Consider the following 22,955-nt stretch of genomic DNA (forward strand, 5'->3'; position numbering starts at 1 on the left):
TTTTCTTTTGGGCCATTGAAATATGCGGACCATACACAATGTGTAAACCATATGAAGAAGCAATTAGAAGTTCCAAAAGCGCCTTTTTTGGATCTTTGTTTTGCAAATATTTGGAAATTTCAGTTTTCAGCATTTTTCAAAAATGTTGCATTTACAGTAGATTAAATGTAATACCAAAGATTTTATTTGTCTGTTTTACATTTGCTTTGGGACTATTTAAAAAATATCTTTTTATATGCTGCCACTAGGGGAAATTACAACTGTGGACCAGCTGTTATGCAGACAACATGAAAATTTACTTCTCTTAAACTACATTACAGAAATGTTCTTCTCCTTTTCTGAATAATGGCTGTAAAAAGTGGCTAGTCAGAAGCTTTTTACTCATAAATAAGCAAAGGATAGAATGCATTTTATTTGGTGACAATGTCACAATAGATGTCAGTGCTTTGCTATGGGCACAGATTCCAGTCATATATATTTCCAGGACTTCCAGGACTTGCACCTCAGTAGAGCGCAACCCAACGGCCAAACCCATCTGTTTTCTGATTGGATTGTTAAATATATGATTCACAAGAAATTTGTTTTTACTTTTTGTCTCTGTGATTGTTTAATTGTTTGCCTGCTACTGTGGGCAGTAAAACAAATTGCCCTATAGGGACAATGAAAACTCCTTGAACCTTGAAGAAGAAGGCAGTTCTGGTCAAATTCATACTTGTAAGCTGACATTCATTGCAGGAATTCTTTTTTAACAACACATTCTGTTACATAAGCACAAATATAAGTGACTTGAATCTGTGCCTGTAGTTTGCCTCTAACACTGTTAGAGATGTATGGGTAATACTGGATTAGGAGTTTAAATTCAACAAAGAATTTGATTCTGTGGTCAAATCATGTTTTTAAAATCTGTCTCTTCTAACTAAAGCTAAATCTTTTTTGAATTGTCACAACTTGGAGAAGGCCATTTTATTAGTTCTAGGCTTGACTATTGTCCTGGTCTCTATATCAGTGTCTCTTTAGTTTTCTCTTAAATGGTTTCAACTTGTCCAGAATGTGGTTACCCGTCTTTTAACCAACACCTCTAGATGTGAGCACAGCACTTCTTTCTTATCCTCTCTTACACTGGCTTCCTGTCCATTTTAGAGTTGATTGTAAACTTTTAGTGTTTGTTTTTAAGCTGACAACCTGGCCCCATCTTATTCATCTGTGCTTTTGATGCTGTGTGACAATTACTTAATTTTGATCACCATTTCACAGTTTTCTTTTTTAATATACATTCTTTTTCTGGATTTTTACAGCACTTGGGGCTCATTTTTCACAAAGTAGGCTGACAGGAAAGGGTGTTTGTGAGAGAGTGGAAGACATGCAGTAAAGGACCTCAGGTTGGAATCAAACATGGTTCAGCCATGTTGAGGACTAAGGCCTAGTATATGGGTTGTGCTCACTTCCCCTGCACAATTGGACCACACCCACCATACACATTTCTTAATCCAGTCTAATCAGTTAATTTCTTTACTTTGATTACTAGGAGCTCATTTGTATTTTTTGTTTCTAGTACTATCAACCAATCACAGCTCTTAAAGGACAGCATCAAACTAAGCAAAGGGGTCAACCACACCTCCTAAAACTTCTGTCCTTTTCTTCCTCAGAGTCGCTTTCAGCAGCATCTGAATCACTCTGAAGCTAAACCTCTTTCACATGGATTTTTAGGCTAAGATAGGAGCTCTCTGAGAGGACTCTAAGAATATTGGAGAATAAGAGCACTGAACATTTACATCTTTTTGAACATGACAGATCCCTGAGGTCATGAAGTCAACCCATGTTCCGATGACTAGGCTTAAATGATGGGGTGCTCAGGCATTTTCATTGGCAGCATCTTGACCTTGACCTGGAAGTCAACTTCCTTTAGACCTTCACTCCATCACAGACCCAGGCACCTTTAAATCTTAGATTAAGACTTCAGGGAAGCTTTTAACACCAAGTAACATGGTGGCATTATAGCTATGATTTTCATTTTCCTGCTTTCATGGTTGTATGTTCTTACGTTTTCTGCTTTCACTGTTAAGTGCCTTGGTCACTTTTGTTGGTTGTTTTAAAGCGCTATATAAATCAGTAAATGAAATTAATGAATATTTATTTTAATATTAACAGATCTAGTATTTTGAAAGCTTATTTGATGCAGTTTTGTAAGCTATGTGCATTAAAATGAATGCATTCTTCACACTGACCTGTTGATTGGAACTCCTTCTCTTTAACAAAGTGACCTTTGCTGTACAGTAACCTGATCTGCAACTACTCTAAACAAACTGATGCTTATCAATAGTTTTGTTATGTTGGAAGCAAACAGCTCTACTGCTGCTTGGAGGCCATTTACAATCAAGCTTCATTTTCTTTGTTAATTCAGTCCCAACAAAACACCAGACAACGCCTGCACAAGTTCTCAGCAAACGGGTTTAAATCAGAGGCAACCAGACTTTCACTCAGTTCTTTCTGAAAATGTTTCAACATCTATCCAGGAGTCTTTCTTTTCTGGTGGCTCGCACTTGAGCTCCCAGAAAAGGTGACGCAAATAACACTTTCCTATTTGAAATGATTTAAATGTTTAGGATCCATAACATTGTGGTTATTGGCAGCATATTGATTGGGATGAACAGAAAGACTGGATTGTGATAATTTATTATATTTGCCACCCCATTACATTATCATTTCTGTGTTTAAAAAAATAAACTGCCGCGTTTGTTATGATAAAATTTGATGAACTCTTTAAACACATTCTGTAATAATTTCTGCCACATTGTCATAAAATTATTACATTTTGCAGCAAAATGTGGTTTTAGTTTAAATTTTTAACTATCCATCTTTTTTTAAATCCAGCCCCAGATGCCATCCCCAGAGATTTACGTGGATGGGGCTCCAAAAAGGACAATATGGAGATCACCTGGGAGGTAAGGTACCTGCATATACAATTCCTCAAATGTCGAACCATAAATAAGCAACAGCATATAATCACAAGACACCCCATTCAGCGTTTAAACTGATTAGTAACAGAAATACATAAAGAACAAGATCATCCATTTTTTTTAAATAATTTGCTGATTAGTTTTTTAAACTGTAAAACTAATCAAATTATGGAAAATGTGAAACAAATTAATACTGCCTTGTATCATGACAATGTCCATTATGACTTCTTGCAGAAGTCAAATAATCTTAAATAAGAATCTTAAAGTATTACATTTTTTTTACTTGATACATGGAAATTTACACAACAATGTAGACCAAATTTTTTTTCTTGAGAATGACTCCCTGCTGTTGACCTCAGAAAACTACAAGCAGGATGCATAAATATTAATGTAACATTTAAGTGTCGGCATCAAAGCCAAAATCATAAATGGTGAATTATGATCTATTTTCCAATTTAAGCCTCATGAGGCACCATACAGTGAACTGCCACCGAATGTTGTACATTGCTGTGGAAGAATTTAGGACCACTTTTCTTTGCAGAAGGGTTTTGATTCAGCCATATGCTTAACCTTTTCCTCTATAGTCCAACCTAAATGACCACATTAGAGGCAGTGGGGGGTTTCAAGATTTCTTTGCTGTAGAAAATTTAAATATACGGTCAATTGATGATGATTTACTACCCAGTGTAGCAGCTTGAACTTGAAGTGTTTGTTTTGTTTCTCCAGCCACTCCATGATCTCGAAAGAAATGGCCCAAATTTGCAGTACAATGTGTGGTGGAGACGAAAAGATTCTGGGGATGACTGGACCAATGTGACCACATTCCAGTCCAAATATATTGTTCATCCCACTGAAACATATGTGCCTTATGAAATAAAAATCCAAGCCAGGAATGAGTTGGGATCAGGACCTGAATCCAATGTCGTCATTGGATTTTCTGGAGAGGACAGTGAGTATACATAAAAAAAATATTAAACAAATATTCTAAAGCAGAAAAATTAAAACCACTTTATTTTAGTAATTCAATTTTCTGAAAACCTCTTACAAGGAAATAGTTTATGCTTAGAAATAAATATCTGAATAAACATGTCATGCTGTTCTGTTTTCAGAGCCAACAGAAGCCCCCACTGAGCTGCAGGTCTCTAAGGTTGGCAGCACTAGTGCAAAAATCCACTGGAAGCCTGTTGATCTGAGTTCTGTCCAAGGGGAGTTCAAGGAGTACAGAGTGAGAATGACAAACATTTTGCATTGAGGACTGACTCACTGTCGCCCACTATTATCACTTTTCATACACCCTCTCTTTCTCCTTAGTTGTACTACAGCCGCGAGTCCAGTCTGGTACCAGGGCTGGTGGTGAGTAAGGAGAAGAAGACCACTGGTTTCTACACGACTGTGCCAGAACCATCTGGGATTCTCAAAGACTTGGTGCCCTACTCTAGATATCAGATGTTCATGGTTGTGGCGAACAACCGCTTTGAAAGTCCACCCAGCAACAATGTCATATTTATTACTGAGGAGGACGGTGAGGACACATTTCACAACCAATTCTAAGGAAGAGAGAGTGTCAGGTTTTATCACAAACATTAGGGTCATGTAAGAGTTGTGCAACCTTTTAATGGGTATGTTCACATTGTGTTTTTTTGCTAAGAGGGATTTGCAGGTTTTCTACATTAACCTCTGCTTTTTAATCTATCTTGATACATTAAGATCCACACATAGTAGTGAGCTAGAATAACATTGTATTTATTGTTTGCCATGCACACAGGATGTAGAGGTATCAATGAATGCATCAATAACAATAAAAAGGCAAATGGTTAGAAGCTTTTATAAGTGGTGTAATAAGCTCTAGATCTCTGAGTCACCATCAACACATCTGCATTTCTAACAGATTTTCCCCACTCAGCGACACACCCACTAAGAAGCAGAATCTGGTAATTGGCAGCTTCATAGTCAGAAATGTGGCATTAGAGACATCAGGGAGCATAATCAAATGCCTGCCAGAATGGGTAACATCAAATCCTACCTGAAACTGCTGGCTAAGGATAAGCGTAAATACAGTAAGATGTTATTCACACTGACACCCGGTTACACCAATCGGAGGTCACTAAAGTTGGTGTTGCTTAGATGTGTAAGTTTGCTAAAACAATGTCGGATTCCGTAATTTTCTCTGGTCCCCTGCCTGATCTGACCAGTGATGACATTTTTAGCTGAATCTCATCATTCAACCGCTGGTTGTCTATGTGGTGTCCTGAAAACGACGTGGGCTACATTGATAACTGGCGAACTTTCTGGGGAAAACCTGGTCTGATGGTATCCATCTCACTTTGGATGGTGCAGCTCTTCTTTCTAGGAATCTGGCCAGATTTATTAGTTCTCCAAAATGCTGACAACCCAAGGTCCAGACCAGGAAGCAGAGCTGTAGTTTAACACACACCTTTACCGCTTCTGTACTGTTTCCCACCCATTACCCTACTGAGACAGTCTTTCCACGGCCAAAGCTAAACAAATTAAAAAACAATCTAAAAGGAGCAAATCAAAAAAAAAAAAAACTCAATACAACTCAACTTGAACCCAAAAGTAAAACAATTAATCAATTTGATTTCTGATAATCAGATTGATTTTGTCTCTCAGAAACATGGCTGCAAGAGGACTATGTTAGAATAAATTAGTCAACTTCCTCTAATTATTTAAATTTCCACATTCCCAGAACTATGGGACAAGGAGGAGGAGTAGCAGCCATCTTTTAGTCTGAGTTATTAATTAGTCCCAGGCCAATTGATAACTACGATTCTTTTGAACTTTTAACCCTTAGTTTCCCTCATCCAAACTCCAAAGCAATAAAACCTCTTCTGCTTGTTGTTTTGTATCGTCCACCAGGCTAAGTTTTTAGTTCTCAGATTCCTTATCTGATTTAGTGTTAAATGCTGACAAGGTTATTATAGTGGGGGATTTTAATATTCATATTGACACCGAATGTGATAACCTTAATGTAGCCTTTAATACTATCCTAGCTTAAATTGGTTTTGCTCAAAGTGTGCATAAACAGAAGCATTCCTGTCTTCACAACTTGGACCTTGTGCTGACATATGGCATTGATTGATTCCATAGCTCATGATCTTAATTTTCTTTTTCTTTTTCTAAGTTGATTGCACTGGCCAACATCAGCCCCTAAGGAGCTTATGCACGTGTATAGTCTTTAGCAGCTAATGGACTCATTTCCTAGTCAAGAAATTGGACAGCAGTTTACTACTGATGGTTTGTTGATTTTCAGCAAGGGGTGATAGTCCTTACAATTTGGGGAAAGACGCTGTTTTTAAATCTACTGAATTTTGATTTAATGTTCCTGAAACATTTACCTGATGGAAGTAGGTCAAAGAGTGCATTGCCCTTTTGGGTGGGTGGGATCAGTGGCATTGCACCTGGCCCTTCTCTGGATTTGTGTAGCATAGACTGAGTCTAGGTCCTATAGACCAGGGGTCTTCAACCCTGGTCCTTGGGATCCACTGTCCACTGGAAACCCCTGCTGTAGACGCCGTCCCACAATCCCCTGTGCCAAATCCTTCTTCTCCTGCACTGTGCAGCTCCCATGCCACAGAGACACAAAATGCTTTCCTTTGTAGCTCTGTAAAGGTTTTTTTAACAGCTTAGTGGAAAATCCAGTCCATTTCAATTTCCTGAGTAGTATCCTTACATAGGTGTTGGGAAACTGGAGATGAGTCAAAGCTGTGTCAACCGCTAACAAGACAAAATGGAGTGATTCTCTCTGTAGGAGAACTGTGGGCTGTCCAGGCCAGCAGGGATGGCGTCCTTCAAGGAGGATTCTCTCAAAGCACTTCATAATGATGACCGTCAGAGCAACAGGAAGGTAGTCATTGAGGCAGGTGATGGTTGTTTTCTTGGGAACAGGCACAATTGATAATTTCAGGCAGGTAGGGCCCATGGAGAGCTGCACTGAGAGGTCTAAGATGTCCAGAAAGAACCCTGCTAGTTGGTGAACACATGTTTTTAGCGTCCGACATGAAACCATGTCTGGACCTGCAGCCTTGTTGGTTTGACCTCCTTCAAGGAGGAGGTCACTAGGTGCAGCTGCTGGACGAGAGGCTGATGCTGCACATCTGGCTGAGGAAAATGTTCAGACATTCTGCTGCTTGGAGTGTCGAAACGTCCCGATGCCTCTCCACATGTCGCGTGGGTTATTGTTGCTGAAGTGGACCTCTATATGCTACTTGTCTATGTGCTTTGCCTTCTGGATTGGAAACACTGATTGTTTTTGTGCATAGGATAGCTTCATTGCAGAAGTGAATATAAGACAGCACAGATGATGTGAACATTGTTGGTGAAACGCTGTGGTCAGTTTGATTGGATTAGGCTCCTGAATGCAGAGCTGCCCTCCAGCATTCCTACAGTACCCACTGGTTCACAAGGCAAATATGAAGAGAGGCCAAAAAAGACATGTCATCCTCTCAGTTATTTTTTGTACATATTTTTGTTTGGCATTTCCTAATAACAAACAAAAGCATGTGTCATAAATATACTTTATGGGAAATTTTGTGTATGAGAACACTTTATAACACATTTGAGTTCTGTGTTTCCTTTTAGATTAGAACTACCCAGCTTTTTGCACCAGGTACAGGAGGCCGGAAACGTATCAACTCAAACCAGTCACTATGATATTTCTTTTATTTTAAAATAATTAGGGCTGTCAATCAATAATAATAATAAAAAAAACAAATTACATACTTTGTAATTAATTCATGTAAATTAATCGCATATAATTTTTGCTGTGAAAGTATTTTAAATATTTATATTCAAATGATTCAATGAATAATCAGCATTAGATACATTAAAGTTCAAAAACTCTTTTATTCACATTTCATGCCTTCAGACGTTTTAACATGTGTCGTGGCATACGTGGCACACAGTAACGTAGGGGACACAATGAAAATAAATGAACACTCCCCTCAACATCAACACTTTACAACAGTAAAGTGACGTCCGCGCTACTTCCGGGTTACGCCGGTAGGCAAAAGCAGGACTGTTCTCGCCAAACACCGTGACAAAACGGGTGAATTAGAGCGTGCTTTTAGTTAGTTTATTTTCGAAATGTAAACAATGCCTACGACTTGTTGTGCTCCCGGTTGCACAGAGAGGCATTCCAAATCGTTGGATGTACGTTTCTTTCGTTTACCGAAGGACGAAGAAAGACGAAAGAAATGGATATTTTCAATGAAAAAGGACCCAGGCAGACAATCCCAATCGCCTGTGGGAGCTATCATACCCCGACAGAATTTGCAGTCTACACTTCATCTCCGGTAAATACAACTTAATGTTGCACCGGTTATTGTTCTGCTTAAATAATTAAAGCCGCAAGCGGCGTCGATCGGCCCTGCGGCCAAGCGCCGCTCTGGCCTATTGGCCACCGCGGGGGTTCGCGCACCGCCGGCCGCCAGCCACCGCAGAAGCTGTCACGCATTTTCTCAGCCCATCCACCGGGCGATACACACGAACGCGTTGGGCAGCGCTCGCCCACGACTTACAAAAAATAGAGTGCTGATCGGTCGATGCAGCGAGGAGATACAGCCGTTGAATAATGATAATGCATTTGGCCACCGGGCCGGACTAAATCCTTTGGCCAGCATTCACAGACTCGCTATTTGGACGGTATCTGGATGGTATCTGGCAATCTGATACTATCAACTTACTCTCAAAACGATCTTGTGATACGTTATCTAAAGAAGAAAAATACGTCAAGAACTCGTCGTTTGCTCTGTTTGCGTCAGCCACTGTGCTTGCCTTCTGCCTTCCAGTCCAGCGCGCAGGCGCGAAAAACCCGGATGAAAACAATAGCAGTGAACTACCCTATATACGACATTGATTAATCTGCGTTATTTTTGTTAATCCGTAATTTTTTTTTTAAATTAATTAATCAAAATTAACGTGTTATTTTGATAGCCCTAAAAATAATTAGTGTATACAGATAGATTCCTAATCTTTATTCAAATACATGTTGTGTAAGAATTTCTTTTAAAATGATAACTGCCTTGATTTTGCTCCTTCAAACACCTATTTAAGAAATAATAGGTAAATAATAAACCTTTGCAGAATTTGATGGTAAACTGCTCAGATAATTATTCCGTTCAAACCAACTCGGCTAACCACAGTGTCCTGTAAAGGCTATAGCTGGATAGGGGATGAGTACCTTTCACATTTGAACTGATAGGGTACTGATACCCAGTACCAGGGATTCAATACTGGTGCCTATTTTTGGTGCTTGTGTTTGTTTATGTAGTAATAATTGTTAGTTTAATAATAAAATCTCTCCATTTTTCTATTTAATGTACTCATTTCTCAATATATAAACTTGTTTAGAGCTACAAATAAACCTTATGAAGTAATTTATGAATTTTAAAACATTTCCTGAATAAAATTAACAAATTCGGTACCCATCCCAATGGCTTAAAAAACCCTGGCTTAAAGGTTGAGTGATTTGCTTTTAAGCACTCTGTAGTCACAAAACTAACAGTCTAGTATTTGGTTAAATAACTTGGTCTTACCACATTTCTTGTTCTGCTTATGCTTTTCTCTTTTGTTTTGAAATATTTGCAGTTCCGGATGCTCCACGGTTCTTCAGGATTAATCGCAGAAGTCTGGACACCCTCTACTTGCAATGGGGCAAACCTTTAGAACCCAATGGCATTCTTATTGGCTACCAGCTCATATATCATAGAGGTGAATTCTTCTACTTTGTAACACTTCAAATATTCACCCAAGACATTTCAACTCGAAGACGGCAAGTAGCACAAAAACAATGGGACATTTTAGAGTAAAAATTAAAAAAAAGGGCTTTACAAAAGTATTTTACCTGTTTAACCCCCTAGGCCAAGAGGATAGAGCAGTGTGATTGTGTTCCAAGAAGGCTGCAAGTAACCGGCCCAGACCCCACAGACTGTGACTATTGGTCCCTGACCAAGAACCTTAGCCTCTTGGACCCGATAATTCAGCCAGACAACAGGAGTGTAAAACAATAACTTATTTATAAAATAAGAGTGAAGCTCAATCAGGTAAATGCCCAGAGCTTATATAGGAACCACTGTGGGGGAGAGAGTGAGGTTAAGCTTTGAGACAAACACAGAGAAGGTGATAATACACTGGATTAAATCCACTAACCTTCCTGGGATTTGTGCAGGAACTGATCCGTGCGTCAGATGGCTCCAAGGCAGTGCTAGGAAGGGTGCAGTTGGGAGCACAGAAGTCGATCCACGAGACAGGTGCAGGTAGAGGTATTAAGAGGGCTACGCAAAGGGCTTGGTTGTGAGACAGAATTAAAGTTTTATGTCCAGATTACAGAGGCCAGTAGGAGAGTCCGACAGGGGCACAGCAAGGAAACCCAAAGAACATGTGACCTCAGGTACCGTTTCTATGCGTTAGACCCTCTTTGTACCAGGTCAAGGAGGTTGCAAGGAATAACAGAGGCACGGTTTCCCATTAAATATATAATTTATTAAATATACAGGTACCAAGAAACAGAAATCAATGTATTTTATGGTACACAAAAAACTAACTAGTTTAAAAGTGAGCGCCTATGCTGGTCTGGAATCCTGCTAACTGTAAAGAAAAGTTAAAAACCCAGTTGAATTAAGTAGATCCCTTGGGAGGGGGGGAGAACGACTACAAAACACAAACTGAATACACCTTAGTGTTCCCCAACAAAAACACACTCACTGCCAAAACCCTAGTGCATATAATACAAAAAGAAAACAAACTCTCCTCCCACTAATCCCCTTAACTCAATCTGAATAAAACCAGCGCAGGATCCAGGGACAGCATAGGGCCCCCGGTGGGTCGAACCCGGACAACAACCAAAGAAACAGCAAAACAGAACTAAAATTCCAACTGAAACAGTAACAGGTCAGCCTGCACACAAAGAAGTCATGTTAAAAAAACAGCACTTTATACATCCAGATAGCCTGCAACTGTCAATTTACCTCTAGTCTGGAAAAACCAGTCCACGGTTCGTGTTTGCCTACAAAAAGGGTTGCCTAAAATAATCAAAAGGAGGGATTAACCAAATCATTCTGCAGCAATCTCATGCTCAATGATAGCCATACCTTACAGGAATCCTCTGCCTCGAATGTGCTTTCCTTACCCATTTGCCCCCTTTTAACTGGAAAGGCTGATTGCCTCTCATTAAACCCCAGCTGCGCACGATCCCCGCGTCCTCCATATATGGCAGGAGGGAGAGTGTGCAGCCCTATGCTTCTGGGACAGAATGCCCCGGCTACAAACAGATGAAGTCAAAACTCGGCAAGGCAATCAAGGAACACTGGAGGGTCTGCTCACGCTATGGCTTTTGAGAATCTGGCAGGGACTGACTAAGCAGCAGGCTTAAACGGTCCGTGTGACAGGTGAAACTCATCCAGAACTAATGAGCTCAGCGCAGGTGGAGCTGCTTGATTAATCAGCGAAGCAGAGCACAGGAGGGCAGTGAAACAAAACATAAAAGCACATGGTTGCAGAATCATTACAAGTCCCAGATTGGTCCCCAGGCACTGGAAACTGCCCACTGCTTCCTAAGGGGATAGGTTAAATGCAGAGGACAAATTTTGTTGGGGCTCTGGGCCCATTGCTGGATCCTCTCCGACACAGCTGGCTGCCGGTGGAGCCCATGGGCTCTTCGCCGCACCTTCTGGGGGGCTTCAGCACTGTGGCTGTTGGGGGTTTCCTGAGGCTCCTCTCTGCTCTTCCCCTGGGATGGGGGACGCAGCTATCCCTGTGTTGATCATGGGCACCTTTGCCCTGGAGGCTCTTTCGGGCGTCTGGGGTCCTGATTTTCTCAGAGTCTCCCTCAGTGCTCTGGGGGGCAGGTCTTTGGCTCCTTGCAAACCACTTTTGAGCATTTTTCTTATGGATAAACCTTACATATACAAGTGCACTGTCGCAAACACCTACAGGTACTTGGATTCAGGTACTTACAAACTCACTTTTGTATAGAAAACCCCTATCATTAGCTTAGCTGTCACTTTATACATCTAGTATTATATAATACTATGTATTTTTCAGTGATATTATGAAGGCATTTGTTGTTTGTACCTATAATACTTTATCAGTTTGTTTTGCTTTTCTTTTTATACCTGTTTGCAGGTGTAGAAGCATATTCCGAGGATATCCTCTTGTTCTCTCCTTTTCTGCTCCTCTGTTCTTTTTTACCTTTTCTCCCTTTTAGTATTTTGTCTCTTCTTTTTTCTCTTTTTTTTCTGTCACTAGAGACAGAAGCTTTGTTCAAATGACAGATATGTTACCCGAAAAGTGATAATTTGCAGAAATGTTTCATCTAAAATGATTTAAGGTTAAAACTGCTCTAAATAAACATGATTTGGAAAACAAGGAATGTAAAAATTTTAATGACAACTAAGAAGTTCTTTTTTCCATCCCCTTTTTCACAGTTTTTTTGTCAGGGACTCCATCCAAATACCATTAATAATAGCTCCTTTTCTGTAACCTTTCACGGGGTAAACAGTTGGAAGAAAGCCATAAGAAATCCTGTTTGCAATTTACCAAACAGGATTGTTTGGTAAATTGCAAAGGGGCAGAACAGAAGTGGAAGAAAGTACACTGGTTAGATGGGACAAAAATCAAACCTTTTGGGGTTATATGCAAAATGCTCTCTATAAAGCAAGATGCTACAATAAAATGGATTAGATCAAAGCACAGGGATTTGTTTTGGTTTCCCAGTCAAAGTCAAGACTTGAATACTGATGTTTAAAGATGCCCTCCATCCAGTTTGACTTAGCTTGAGCTGAAAGAATAGGCACAAAATTCAATCTATAGATATGCAAAGCTGGAAGAAACATATCCCAAAAGTCAAGCAGCTGCAACTGGAGCCAAATGTGGTTCTAATATTGACTTGGAGTATTGACTCGGAATAGAAATGTATGCCACGGTTTTATTTTTTATTAGTAAAAACTGCTGAAAACCATCAGTTCCCTTTCAATTTGCAGTCATAAAGTACTTTGTATTCATGCGACTGGGGTATAAAAACTTCAGCCAGTCACTGGATACTATAAAGGACATTGCTAAAGTAGGCTGAAAAGCTTTAAAATGTGTAAATAAAGAAAGCTTTCTAGCTAACTCTACCAAACAGTAACTGTGCATTATTTTAATTCTAGAAACAGAAATGCTATATGGAATTATGAAAAACAATCACTGTGGTGACTTTTGATTCTGTTATTTTTGTATCATGTCTTTAGTTATTTATCCTTTAATGTGTGTTTAGTTCTACATTATGTTTTGTTGCTGTTAGATTTCTGTGTTTCTTCCCTTCCTATTATTCTCCATCTCCCTTAGCTCTCTAATTGCCCTCATCTCTCTCAGTTGTGCAATAATTTTCCTCTTAACTCCACCTGGTCCTCATGCTGTCTCTTTCCCCCCTCCTCCCAGTACTTCACTGGTTCCTCCTGTATGCTACGCCTGGTTTGTCCTGTCTGCTCCATGTATTGTTTATCTGCCATTAAACACATTCATCTTCATCTGCTTCTGTGTTTGGGCCATACCTTAGTGAACCATGACAATGTCCAGATTTACTTGTTTAAACACTGCATCCTTGTTGAACTATTATGACCAAACCACAATAATTGAAGAGCTATGATGGCAGCAGTAAAATCAGCTTTTGAATTTATTATTTATTTGTGTCCAGTAAATGGTTCCAGACTGGGTCCCCAGCAGATTCAGACTTTTCTTCAAAATGAGACAGAATTTACACTCCGCCTGCCGGACCGATCTGCACGCTACAAGTTCAATCTGTCAGCGCTTACCAAGGTGGGAGCAGGAGAGGTTTATGCGGAAGAGTCCCCACACTTTACCAATGAAGGTGAGAATTATTGACTATTTAAGCCAAATAAATTAATAGCTACATTGGTTCTAATAATATCAACAAGAGAATGTTAGAATGAGACTTTCACTTTTAAATCATCATTACAAATTGCTTTTATATCAAACTGTTGACTAAAATGATTAACTAAAAGCTGACAATTTTCAACATATTGTTGGATGGGAAAAGAAGTCCTGGGGTCTAACCCTAGTCTTTCCACAAAAATCACCAAATAATGTGATTGACGGATGATGAACAAGCGTTATTGCCTCCATAAAACCTAGTTTTGGTATTTTAATTCTGTGCGTGACATGGGTGTGTTCCCCTGATATCCTGAGATATAGTTTTCCTCAGATATAAGATTTTAGATTAGCTGTCAGTTTGAGAAGGGCTAGAAGACTTTCCCAAACAATTAAAATTATATTATTTATCAAATAAAAACAAAATTCTTCTAATTTTAATATAATAATAAAACACATCTAACCAATATAGTTAATGATTGGGGCTGGTTTCACAGCCCCTAAGCCTTAACGCAATGCATTCATTTTTGTTATTTAGAAAGTCTTCTGTAGACCAAAATGTCATTGAGTTTAAAATGTGGGCATCAATGTGACAAATATAGTCGACCCAGGTTTGACCATTCAACAGGAAAACAGTCTAAGGTACACAAGTCTACAAGCAGTGGAATCATGATTATGCCTTTACTGTTTTTACATGTATATACTACATATACTTTTACATATTATATGCTAAACCTAACTATTGCTGCTATTACTAAATGACTTGGTATAACATATCACATGCTGATGTTGAAAGTCTTGTTTTTAGGAGCTGGTATTGACAAGATCAAGGCTTAATGCATAAAAAGCTTAGTTTTGAAAGAGGATGCTCTAGCTTTCTGTAATATTGGTCATATGCTGTGACTATATGTCTGAAAACAGCTTAAAAGTCTACATGCTAGTGATGCACAGGTCTAACGTTTTGGCCAGTTTCTATTAATTTTTTTTTTAAAGTTTTTACCTGCTAATATTGATTTTTTTAACTTTAAAAACTATAGGATAGGAAAATAGCAGAACAACACTTACAATAATCTTTCTAGCTTTCCTATTGGAAGCATTAGTTGTTTACATTGGGAGCAAAAGCAGTGTTAAGTTGTGTGTGAGAGAAAACAGTTACTGTAACACAGGGATTACAGTAACTGCTTTCTCTCACACAGCACAGGGATAAAATATCCACAGAGTTCATATTTTATTGCTTTCATTAGTGACCATTATCAAAACGACAAACTCTGTGTGTTTCTCAAAGAATGCCGTCCTTTACCTGAAATCTAAATGTTCAAAAACTGTGTACAGAGAAAGATGAAAAGTTTAAATGGATTAAGTGGAGTAACTCAATAGCCTTCGTGTTACACGCTGAAAGTATTGCTCTCACTCACACTCACAGAGAGCTGTTGTCAGTATGGTGCATTCTATGATAAGAATTCGATTTGATTTCTGAGTTTTTGGTTGATTACCATCATCAGCAGTTATCTCGTGCGTCTTTCTTAGATACCAGTTACTCAGTTTAAAACCAGGCCATTTTCCCCTTCCTGTCTTACCTACAGCTCTGCTTTGTCTTCTGTGTCTCTGTTCTTTTCGCTGGCAGAAAACTTTACTGATGCTACAGATGTAGGTAATGGGGAACAAAAAGCATAGTCTCATTGCTGCTCAACACTAACTTTTTTTTTCTTGTCCATCTAACAACAGCAGCAGTGCATTCACTGTCATGTCCCTTAGCTATTGCCCAGAATAGCTCTATTGCTCCCTCACTCTGGCTTAGAGCAGATGTTCAGAACAGCTATTTTATGGAAGGAAGTAGCTTTCCTGTTCATTAAAAAAAACAGTTTTCTGTTAAAAGGCATGTGCTATGTCACATGAGTAGCTTTTTTTCATTTCTTCAAATTCACACACATCAATTGGTGTTCAAGTTATTCACATACAGTCCATGTAGCAAAAGTCATGTACTTAATGTCAAAATAAAATTTAGTCAACACCAAAAATATTAAGAAATAATAATTAAAAAATGTAAGGCAAGATTAACCTTTCAAACAGGAAAATTCAAAATTAGTAACAATGCAATCTATATTCCACTCAGTGCATCACACTTGGATAAATTCATTGAAAACATATTAATAAGAAGGAGATTTAAGTACACATTGTATTAGGTGATGTGCATAATGTTACTGCCTGTCTTCTTCTCACCATCCTTCCTTTGTTTAAAGCTGCTGTTGATCCACTGCTGCTGCTGTGTGCTCTCAGGGATTGAACAGGCATGATGTGCTTTTTGCATGTTTGGTTGCATTTCATCAAATCATTATGTTTACCACATAACTGTTTTAGTCTATTTATTCTTATGCTTACTTTAAGCTTTAGTTCGTGAAAAACATCCATGAAGGTAACCTGTTGTAGCTGTCAAAGTTTTTTTTTTTTTGGCACTGCCTTTGTAGCTACAACAGGAAATTAATGCGGCTGCTTTACGATATACAGCTGGGGCAATGTCTTGTTTAAGTATATAAGTTGAAGGCAATGTTGAGGTGGACAACACTTGGACTGCTTAGTCATTCATTTGCTTATTTTTTTAGTTTTGAGCTTTTGCACTTCTGCCATAATGTCATCTTTATGGATCACTAATGAATTATTGGCCCCTCATGGCTTTGACAAACTAGTTAGCATGAAGCCTTTCCCTAAAATGACCTATGCCACTGAGCTTCCATGTCTTAAAAATGGTGCTAATTTAGTGAAATGTCAGTTTAAGGATATGCATGACATCCATGATGACAATAGCATGCTGCCTGAGATTTGGGGTGTTCTTGTTTGGCTAGATTTAACCTTTTAAAATTTCAGGTTCCAAGTTCAATCAGACTGAGTGTACGTTTAGGAGGAAATGTTCTGACAACATACAACATTTGATATAGGAAGACAAAAACTCTTGACAAAAGTATTGGCTCGTTCCTCCGAATCATTGAATTCATGTGATACAATACCTTCCATGGCCACTGGTGTACAAAATCCAGCATCTCGGCATACAGACTACTTCTAGAAAATCCTTTATGAAGAAATTAGGTTGCTTTCAAGAAATGAATAAGGATGATGCGTGCAATGAATCTATTCGGCAAATTCCTCACTACTAAATATTCCACTGTCACCTTTAAGCGAGATTATAAAACAGGAAAAGGGATTGAAAATCACAGCGACTCAGCCACATATTGGTTGTAGAAAGCTGTAATAGTTGGAAAGGGGAGACAAGATCATAGTAACCCCAATGGGATTTCACTCTATATTATGTGTAAAGGCAGACAAGCAAATACTTTTTGTTATAAAGTGTAACTATCTATATAGAAGCAACAGATGTTTATATGTTTATATGTTTTTTTCCTACTGTTCTCAAACCTACCTTTCCCATGATCATTTCTCTGAATTATTTTTCTAGTATTTGTTTTTAGAGCCAAATTGAACTTTTTTTTTCTTGATATTAAACCTAATTGAAATTGTTTGTCCCTTTTTTATAGCAAAAAAAAAAAATAGACAGTTTTATAGTATTACTGACTAAGGTATTCTTAACAGGGCTCCTAGAGCAGACACTGTCTCGCTTAACAAGATGAGAGTGTAGTACTGGAATTGCGCCACTTGGTGACAGCAACACTCAGTCATGTTGGTCAGTGTTTTGACTTTCTCAGCCCTTAGATGTTTCCTGTTTCAGCACACCTGAACATCCCTTTGCTGAACTTGGTGACCTGCTGGGAAGAAAATTAGATACGATAAAGAGATGTTTTCAAAGAGGAATTCGTCTGAAGGACAGAGGGTCCTAAAGGACAATAAATGAAAGACAACACACAGACTAATACACATGGGGTCCACACAACTATAGCTGTATACTCCCCCACACACAGACACGTTTCAGCTGCCATTTCATCAGAGGCAGCTCTGATGAAATGGCAGCTGAATACTGACATAGATAAAAGGAAAATAGCTGTGACCATAGATGATTTTGTGATTACTCCAGTGAGGTGAACATGTAAGACTTTGAGTTTAAAGAAACATAGTATTTCAGTTCAATGCTTCACTGGCATATCAGTGAGTGTCAGCATTTGGCAGTTTTTGTGACGTTCATGCTGCCTTCTGTTTAACCATCTGTTCTCTCCATCTTCCTTCCCTGTAGTTAAGCTTACGGACGCCACCCTGTCTTCTGTTTTCTCTCCTACTCCTACTCCTCTACCTCCTCTTCCTCCTACTACCATCCCTCCTACAACAAGTAGTACCACAACTGCTACCCCTCTTCCTACTACCACTTCCACCACTACCACTACTACTACCACTGAGGCAACTACAACCACAACAACTCCTGTACTGGTCACCACCAAGCGAGTTGATCAGAATGTCTTGGGTACATGTTGGTATTTCACTGTAGTTCTTAGAGCCTTTCTTAAGTACTCACTGAATCTAATTTTATAGATGAAAATGTCGCTGCCTTCTCCCACCTGACAAAACAGGAAACTATATCAGGACTGCATCCTGATGGGCTGTGCTGTATCTGCTGCACTAAAAGCAGCCATTTCTTTTGTACAGAATATTGGAATGTAGCCAGCAACTGTTGTCCTGGTCAGGAGGTGGGAATCCAAAGTCTATGAAACTGCTTTTTCTGTTGCTGTAGTTCTCAGGGGTAATTGTTCTTGCATTTGGGATTTAGCTTTAATCTTGACAGTCATTATGACAGTGACAGCAGCCACTCTATTTCTTTTTCATTTAGACGTTTGCTGGAAGATTGTGTTTTATGACTTCATGAATCCAGTAGCCCCTTTCAGATCATACATTCAGTCCACGGTATGATAATAGTATGTCTCTGGTACAACTCGGGAGGTAGTCTCAGACTTGTAACAACTATGAGCTATAAGGTTAGGTGGGATTGTTGAACAGGTGCAATGTGATGATATGGCTTAAAACAAACACAGCAGTAGCAGAAAGATGGTGGGTCCAGAGATTGGGAGAGCACTGGAGGCTCATGCAGCATCTCTGCTCTCTGACAGAGCTGATGAGCAGATTTTGGTGCAGATTAAATCCTTTTATGGATGGTGCACAAGAAGGTTTCTTTTGTGAAGATCACTGAACGCAAACTAATAGATAACATATAAAAGGTGCTTGAACGTCTCCAGATAGCAGACACTCTGCAATGAGACTCATAATTAAAGCAAACAGAAGAACACATATGACCCCTGTCAGTTGTTACCAGATACTTTTAGAATTAATTTTAAAAGCTTGCTTTTAACTGTTGCACTCAACAAAAATATAAGCGCAACACTTTTGGTTTTGCTCCCATTTTTATGAGATGAACTCAAAGATCTAAAACTTTTTCCACATACACAATATCACCATTTCCCTCAAATATTGTTCACAAACCAGTCTAAATCTGTGATAGTGAGCACTTCTCCTTTGCTGAGATAATCCATCCCACGTCACAGGTGTGCCATATCAAGATGCTGACTAGACATCATGATTAGTGCAAAGGTGTGCGTTAGACTGCCCACAATAAATGGCCACTCTGAAAGGTGCCGTTTTATCACACAGCACAATGCCACAGATGTCACATTTGAGGGAGCGTGCAATTGGCATGCTGACAGCAGGAATGTCAACCAGAGCTGTTCCTCATGTATTGAATGTTCTTTTCTCTACCATAAGCCGTCTCCAAAGGCGTTTCAGAGAATTTGGCAGTACATCCAACCAGCCTCACAACCGCAGACCACGTGTAACCACACCAGCCCAGGACCTCCACATCTAGCATGTTCACCTCCAAGATTGTCAGAGACCAGCCACTCGGACAGCTGCTGAAACAATGAGTTTACATAACCAAAGAATTTCTGCACAAATTGTCAGAAACCGTCTCAGGGAAGCTCATCTGCATGCTCGTGGTCCTCATCGGGGTCTCCACCTGACTCCAGTTTGTCGTCGTAACTGACTTGAGTGGGCAAATGCTCACATTCGCTGGCGTCCTGCATGTTGGAGAGGTGTTCTCTTCATGGATGAATCCCGGTTTACACTGTTCAGGGCAGATGGCAGACAGCGTGTGTGGCATTGTGTGGGTGAGCGGTTTTCTGATGTTAATGTTGTGGATCGTGTGGCCCATGGTGGCGGTGGGGTTATGGTATGGGCAGGCGTCTGTTATGGACGAAGAACACAGGTGGATTTGTACACAATTCTTGGAAGCTGATAACGTCCCAGTTGTTGCATACTCACCGGACATGTCACTCATTGAGCATGTTTGGGATTCTCTGGATTGGCGTATACAACAGCGTGTACCAGTTATTGCCAATATCCAGCAACTTCGCACAGGCATTGAAGAGGAGTGGACCAACATTCCACAGGCCACAATTGACAACCTGATCAACTCTATGCGAAGGAGATGTGTTGCACTGCGTGAGGCAAATGGTGGTCACACCAGATACTGCCTGGTTTTGTGAACAATATTTGAGGGAAATGGTGATATTGTGTATGTGGAAGAAGTTTTAGATCTTTGAGTTCATCTCATAAAAAATGAGAGCAAAACGAAAAGTGTTGCGTTTATATTTTTGAGTGTATGATGTAGCATGCTAAAGTATAAGGACATCTCTGATCTGTTAGACTACTTTTATCTCATGAAAATCATTCTAACACGCATGGAGACCACAGTTAACAGAGCCTCCACCACTTAGCAGGTCAATATTGCAAGTTGTAGGCCACTCCCCTTTAATCCTGCTTCCTACCTGCATGCTCTGAAAGCACACACAAGAACTGTGATCTGGCCAGATGCGATATGAATAACAAGATGATTCATAAGGTGGGGCAGATGGTTCTGAAAGGGGCTAGTAACTGGAGTGATGTAACACAATCAAAACCAGTCAGACAAGACTCCTTTAGTATTAGTTCTATGCATATAGGCTTATAGATCGTCCACTCTGTTTTTTCTCAACTTTGTCTTATCTGCCCCTTGCCTCTGACATTTGATAAATCCCTTTTTCCCCAATCCTACCCTTAACGTCCGTCACCCCCTCCCCACCGGCGATGTAGCTCCTCGGCGTGAGATCTGGAATCTGACGGTGGTTCCTAACAGTGACTACGCTAACGTCAACTGGAGTCACAACTTACCAGCCGACAGCAAGTTTGTTGTAGAGGTCACTCTGGACAGTAAGACACAAAGTCTGTGTTAAACTTCCAAAAACATTAAACACACATCTGAGTTTACTCATCTAAGAGTAAACTGCTAGCAGTGATGGCACACCGAGTTCTAAGATAGCTTACGCACAAAAGAGTAAAATTTGGTACCATTTTATTGTTAAAAATTGATCTTAGTATTCCTCCAGTGTCGTCAACCATGATTTACAAATGTGTACTACAAGTGTGCATAACTTAGGATATCAGAAGCATATAACCTTATTTTCTTACTGTGTTCCACTATATCTATCAGAATAAATGTTTCTTGTTTTATGTTAGTTGAATTTGCATGTTTTTTTCTGTTTGCTAAATGCTAGAATAAGAAGAGAGAAACTTGGAGAATTTTGAAAGCCTTCTTCAAATTCAGAAGTAAAAACAAAACATTTTCTCAGTATTTTACCTTTTAAATGTTATGACTTAGACTGATGAAACATTTAGACTTAGGTGAAACATTTTGGGTATCTTTCCACACGCTTCTCACTAAAGTTGGCCAGAATTGTGCCCGTTCCTGACAGAACTGGTGGAACTCTACCCACAGATTTCCTTTGGGACTGAGATCAGGTCTTTTTGAGAGCCACTCAGCAATATTAACTTTGCTTCAGGTCATCGTGCATTTGGAAGACCCATTTCTGGTCAACCTTTCACATCGAGGCTGATGGTTTGAGCTGTTGCTCCAATATTTACACATAAGACTTCAAAAGGTTTGCACATATTAAAACATATGCAAACTAATTAGTATGTACATGGCTGATCTTCATTAACCTGACTCATGCCAGACGGATGTCACTCCTATTCTTCCGCATACATCTGGGACATCGCTCATAGAAAGTGATTTCTCCAACCAATTTTATGGTCTGGCCAATCAGGACGCAGGGCTGGAGTTACATAGATGTGACGTAGTGGAGACGCGACCATGACGTGAGACTGTTTTGATTTAGACAGCAATGGCGGCTTGCATCGAGGAAGCAAGCGTTAACATTGATGCTGCTATTTCTTCCGTGTTGTCCAATCTACCTAATATTGTTTCATTAAAAGAACATCAGAGAACGGCTCTGAAGGCTTCTGTTGGTGGAAACCATGTTTTCGCCCTTCTCCCGACCGCATTTGGCAAGTTTTGTTTTCCGGGGCGCGTCCGCGTCTGCAGCGGACGCGCCCCTGAGTGGTTAGCGGTTAGCTCGAACCATATTAGGAGGCCTTTAGTCCTCAATGTGGTCGGCCCGGGATCGACTCCGACCCGCGGCGCTTTGCCGCCTGTCTTCCCCCCGCTTCCTGTCAGCTCACTGTCAATAAAACGCGTGCCACTAGAGCCGCAAACATATAAAAAAAATAGTTTTGTTTTTTTCCTGCGTCGCTCTCATCAGCGTCACGGGTTGGCTTCGGTGTGAGTGATTGAAATAGCACGTCAATAAAGATGACAGACAAGTGGCTTATCCAATCATATGCAAGAATTTTTGATAAGGCCCAGCCTTCAATAAAGGCAATTCCTATGGCGGTGTCCCAGATGTATGTGAGTGGAGCTAGGCGGAGCGACATGCGTCTGGCTTGAGTCAGGTTAGATCTTCATACCAGGACCATAGAAATTTGTGTGTATAAAATGAGCAGAACAGTCTCCTTCTCTGTCTCTTTTACTGAAAGAGGTGCAACAAGCTTAAAGCTGTCATGCCTGTGCATTTCTCAATTACTTGGGTCACTGCAACAGCAAACGGTCTTAAATCGGAAGCAACCAAACTTTTGCTCAAGTGTGAACCACCAGAATTGACAAAGACTCCTGGATAGTGTTAATTTAATAGTACTGGCCTAATCCTGCTTAACTCTGAAGGCCCATTTTTACCCCAGTTTAAGATTTGGCAGTAAATGAGAAAAAACATTGGGCTATCTGTTTCTCAAACAAAGAGGCTGTTCTTCCCGGTA

General features: G+C 39.8%; 1 protein-coding gene across 7 annotated transcripts in view; it reads left to right on the forward strand.

Moving 5' to 3' along the window:
• Positions 1-22,955, forward strand: part of nfasca (neurofascin homolog (chicken) a) — a 221,432-nt gene that overhangs the window by 149,674 nt on the left and 48,803 nt on the right. For 6 of the 7 annotated variants that reach the window (XM_036151486.1, XM_036151482.1, XM_036151483.1 and 3 more), the window contains 9 exons: positions 2,872-2,942; positions 3,684-3,906; positions 4,067-4,182; positions 4,269-4,479; positions 9,564-9,686; positions 13,651-13,824; positions 15,469-15,495; positions 18,022-18,252; positions 20,901-21,017. In XM_036151486.1, the coding sequence (XP_036007379.1) occupies positions 2,872-2,942; positions 3,684-3,906; positions 4,067-4,182; positions 4,269-4,479; positions 9,564-9,686; positions 13,651-13,824; positions 15,469-15,495; positions 18,022-18,252; positions 20,901-21,017 (1,293 nt within the window). The remainder of the gene's footprint in view (positions 1-2,871; positions 2,943-3,683; positions 3,907-4,066; positions 4,183-4,268; positions 4,480-9,563; positions 9,687-13,650; positions 13,825-15,468; positions 15,496-18,021; positions 18,253-20,900; positions 21,018-22,955) is intronic. The other variant, XM_036151487.1, reaches the window with a different exon arrangement.

The sequence above is a fragment of the Fundulus heteroclitus genome, chromosome 20 (genome assembly GCF_011125445.2).
Source record: "Fundulus heteroclitus isolate FHET01 chromosome 20, MU-UCD_Fhet_4.1, whole genome shotgun sequence".
NCBI lineage: Eukaryota > Metazoa > Chordata > Actinopteri > Cyprinodontiformes > Fundulidae > Fundulus > Fundulus heteroclitus.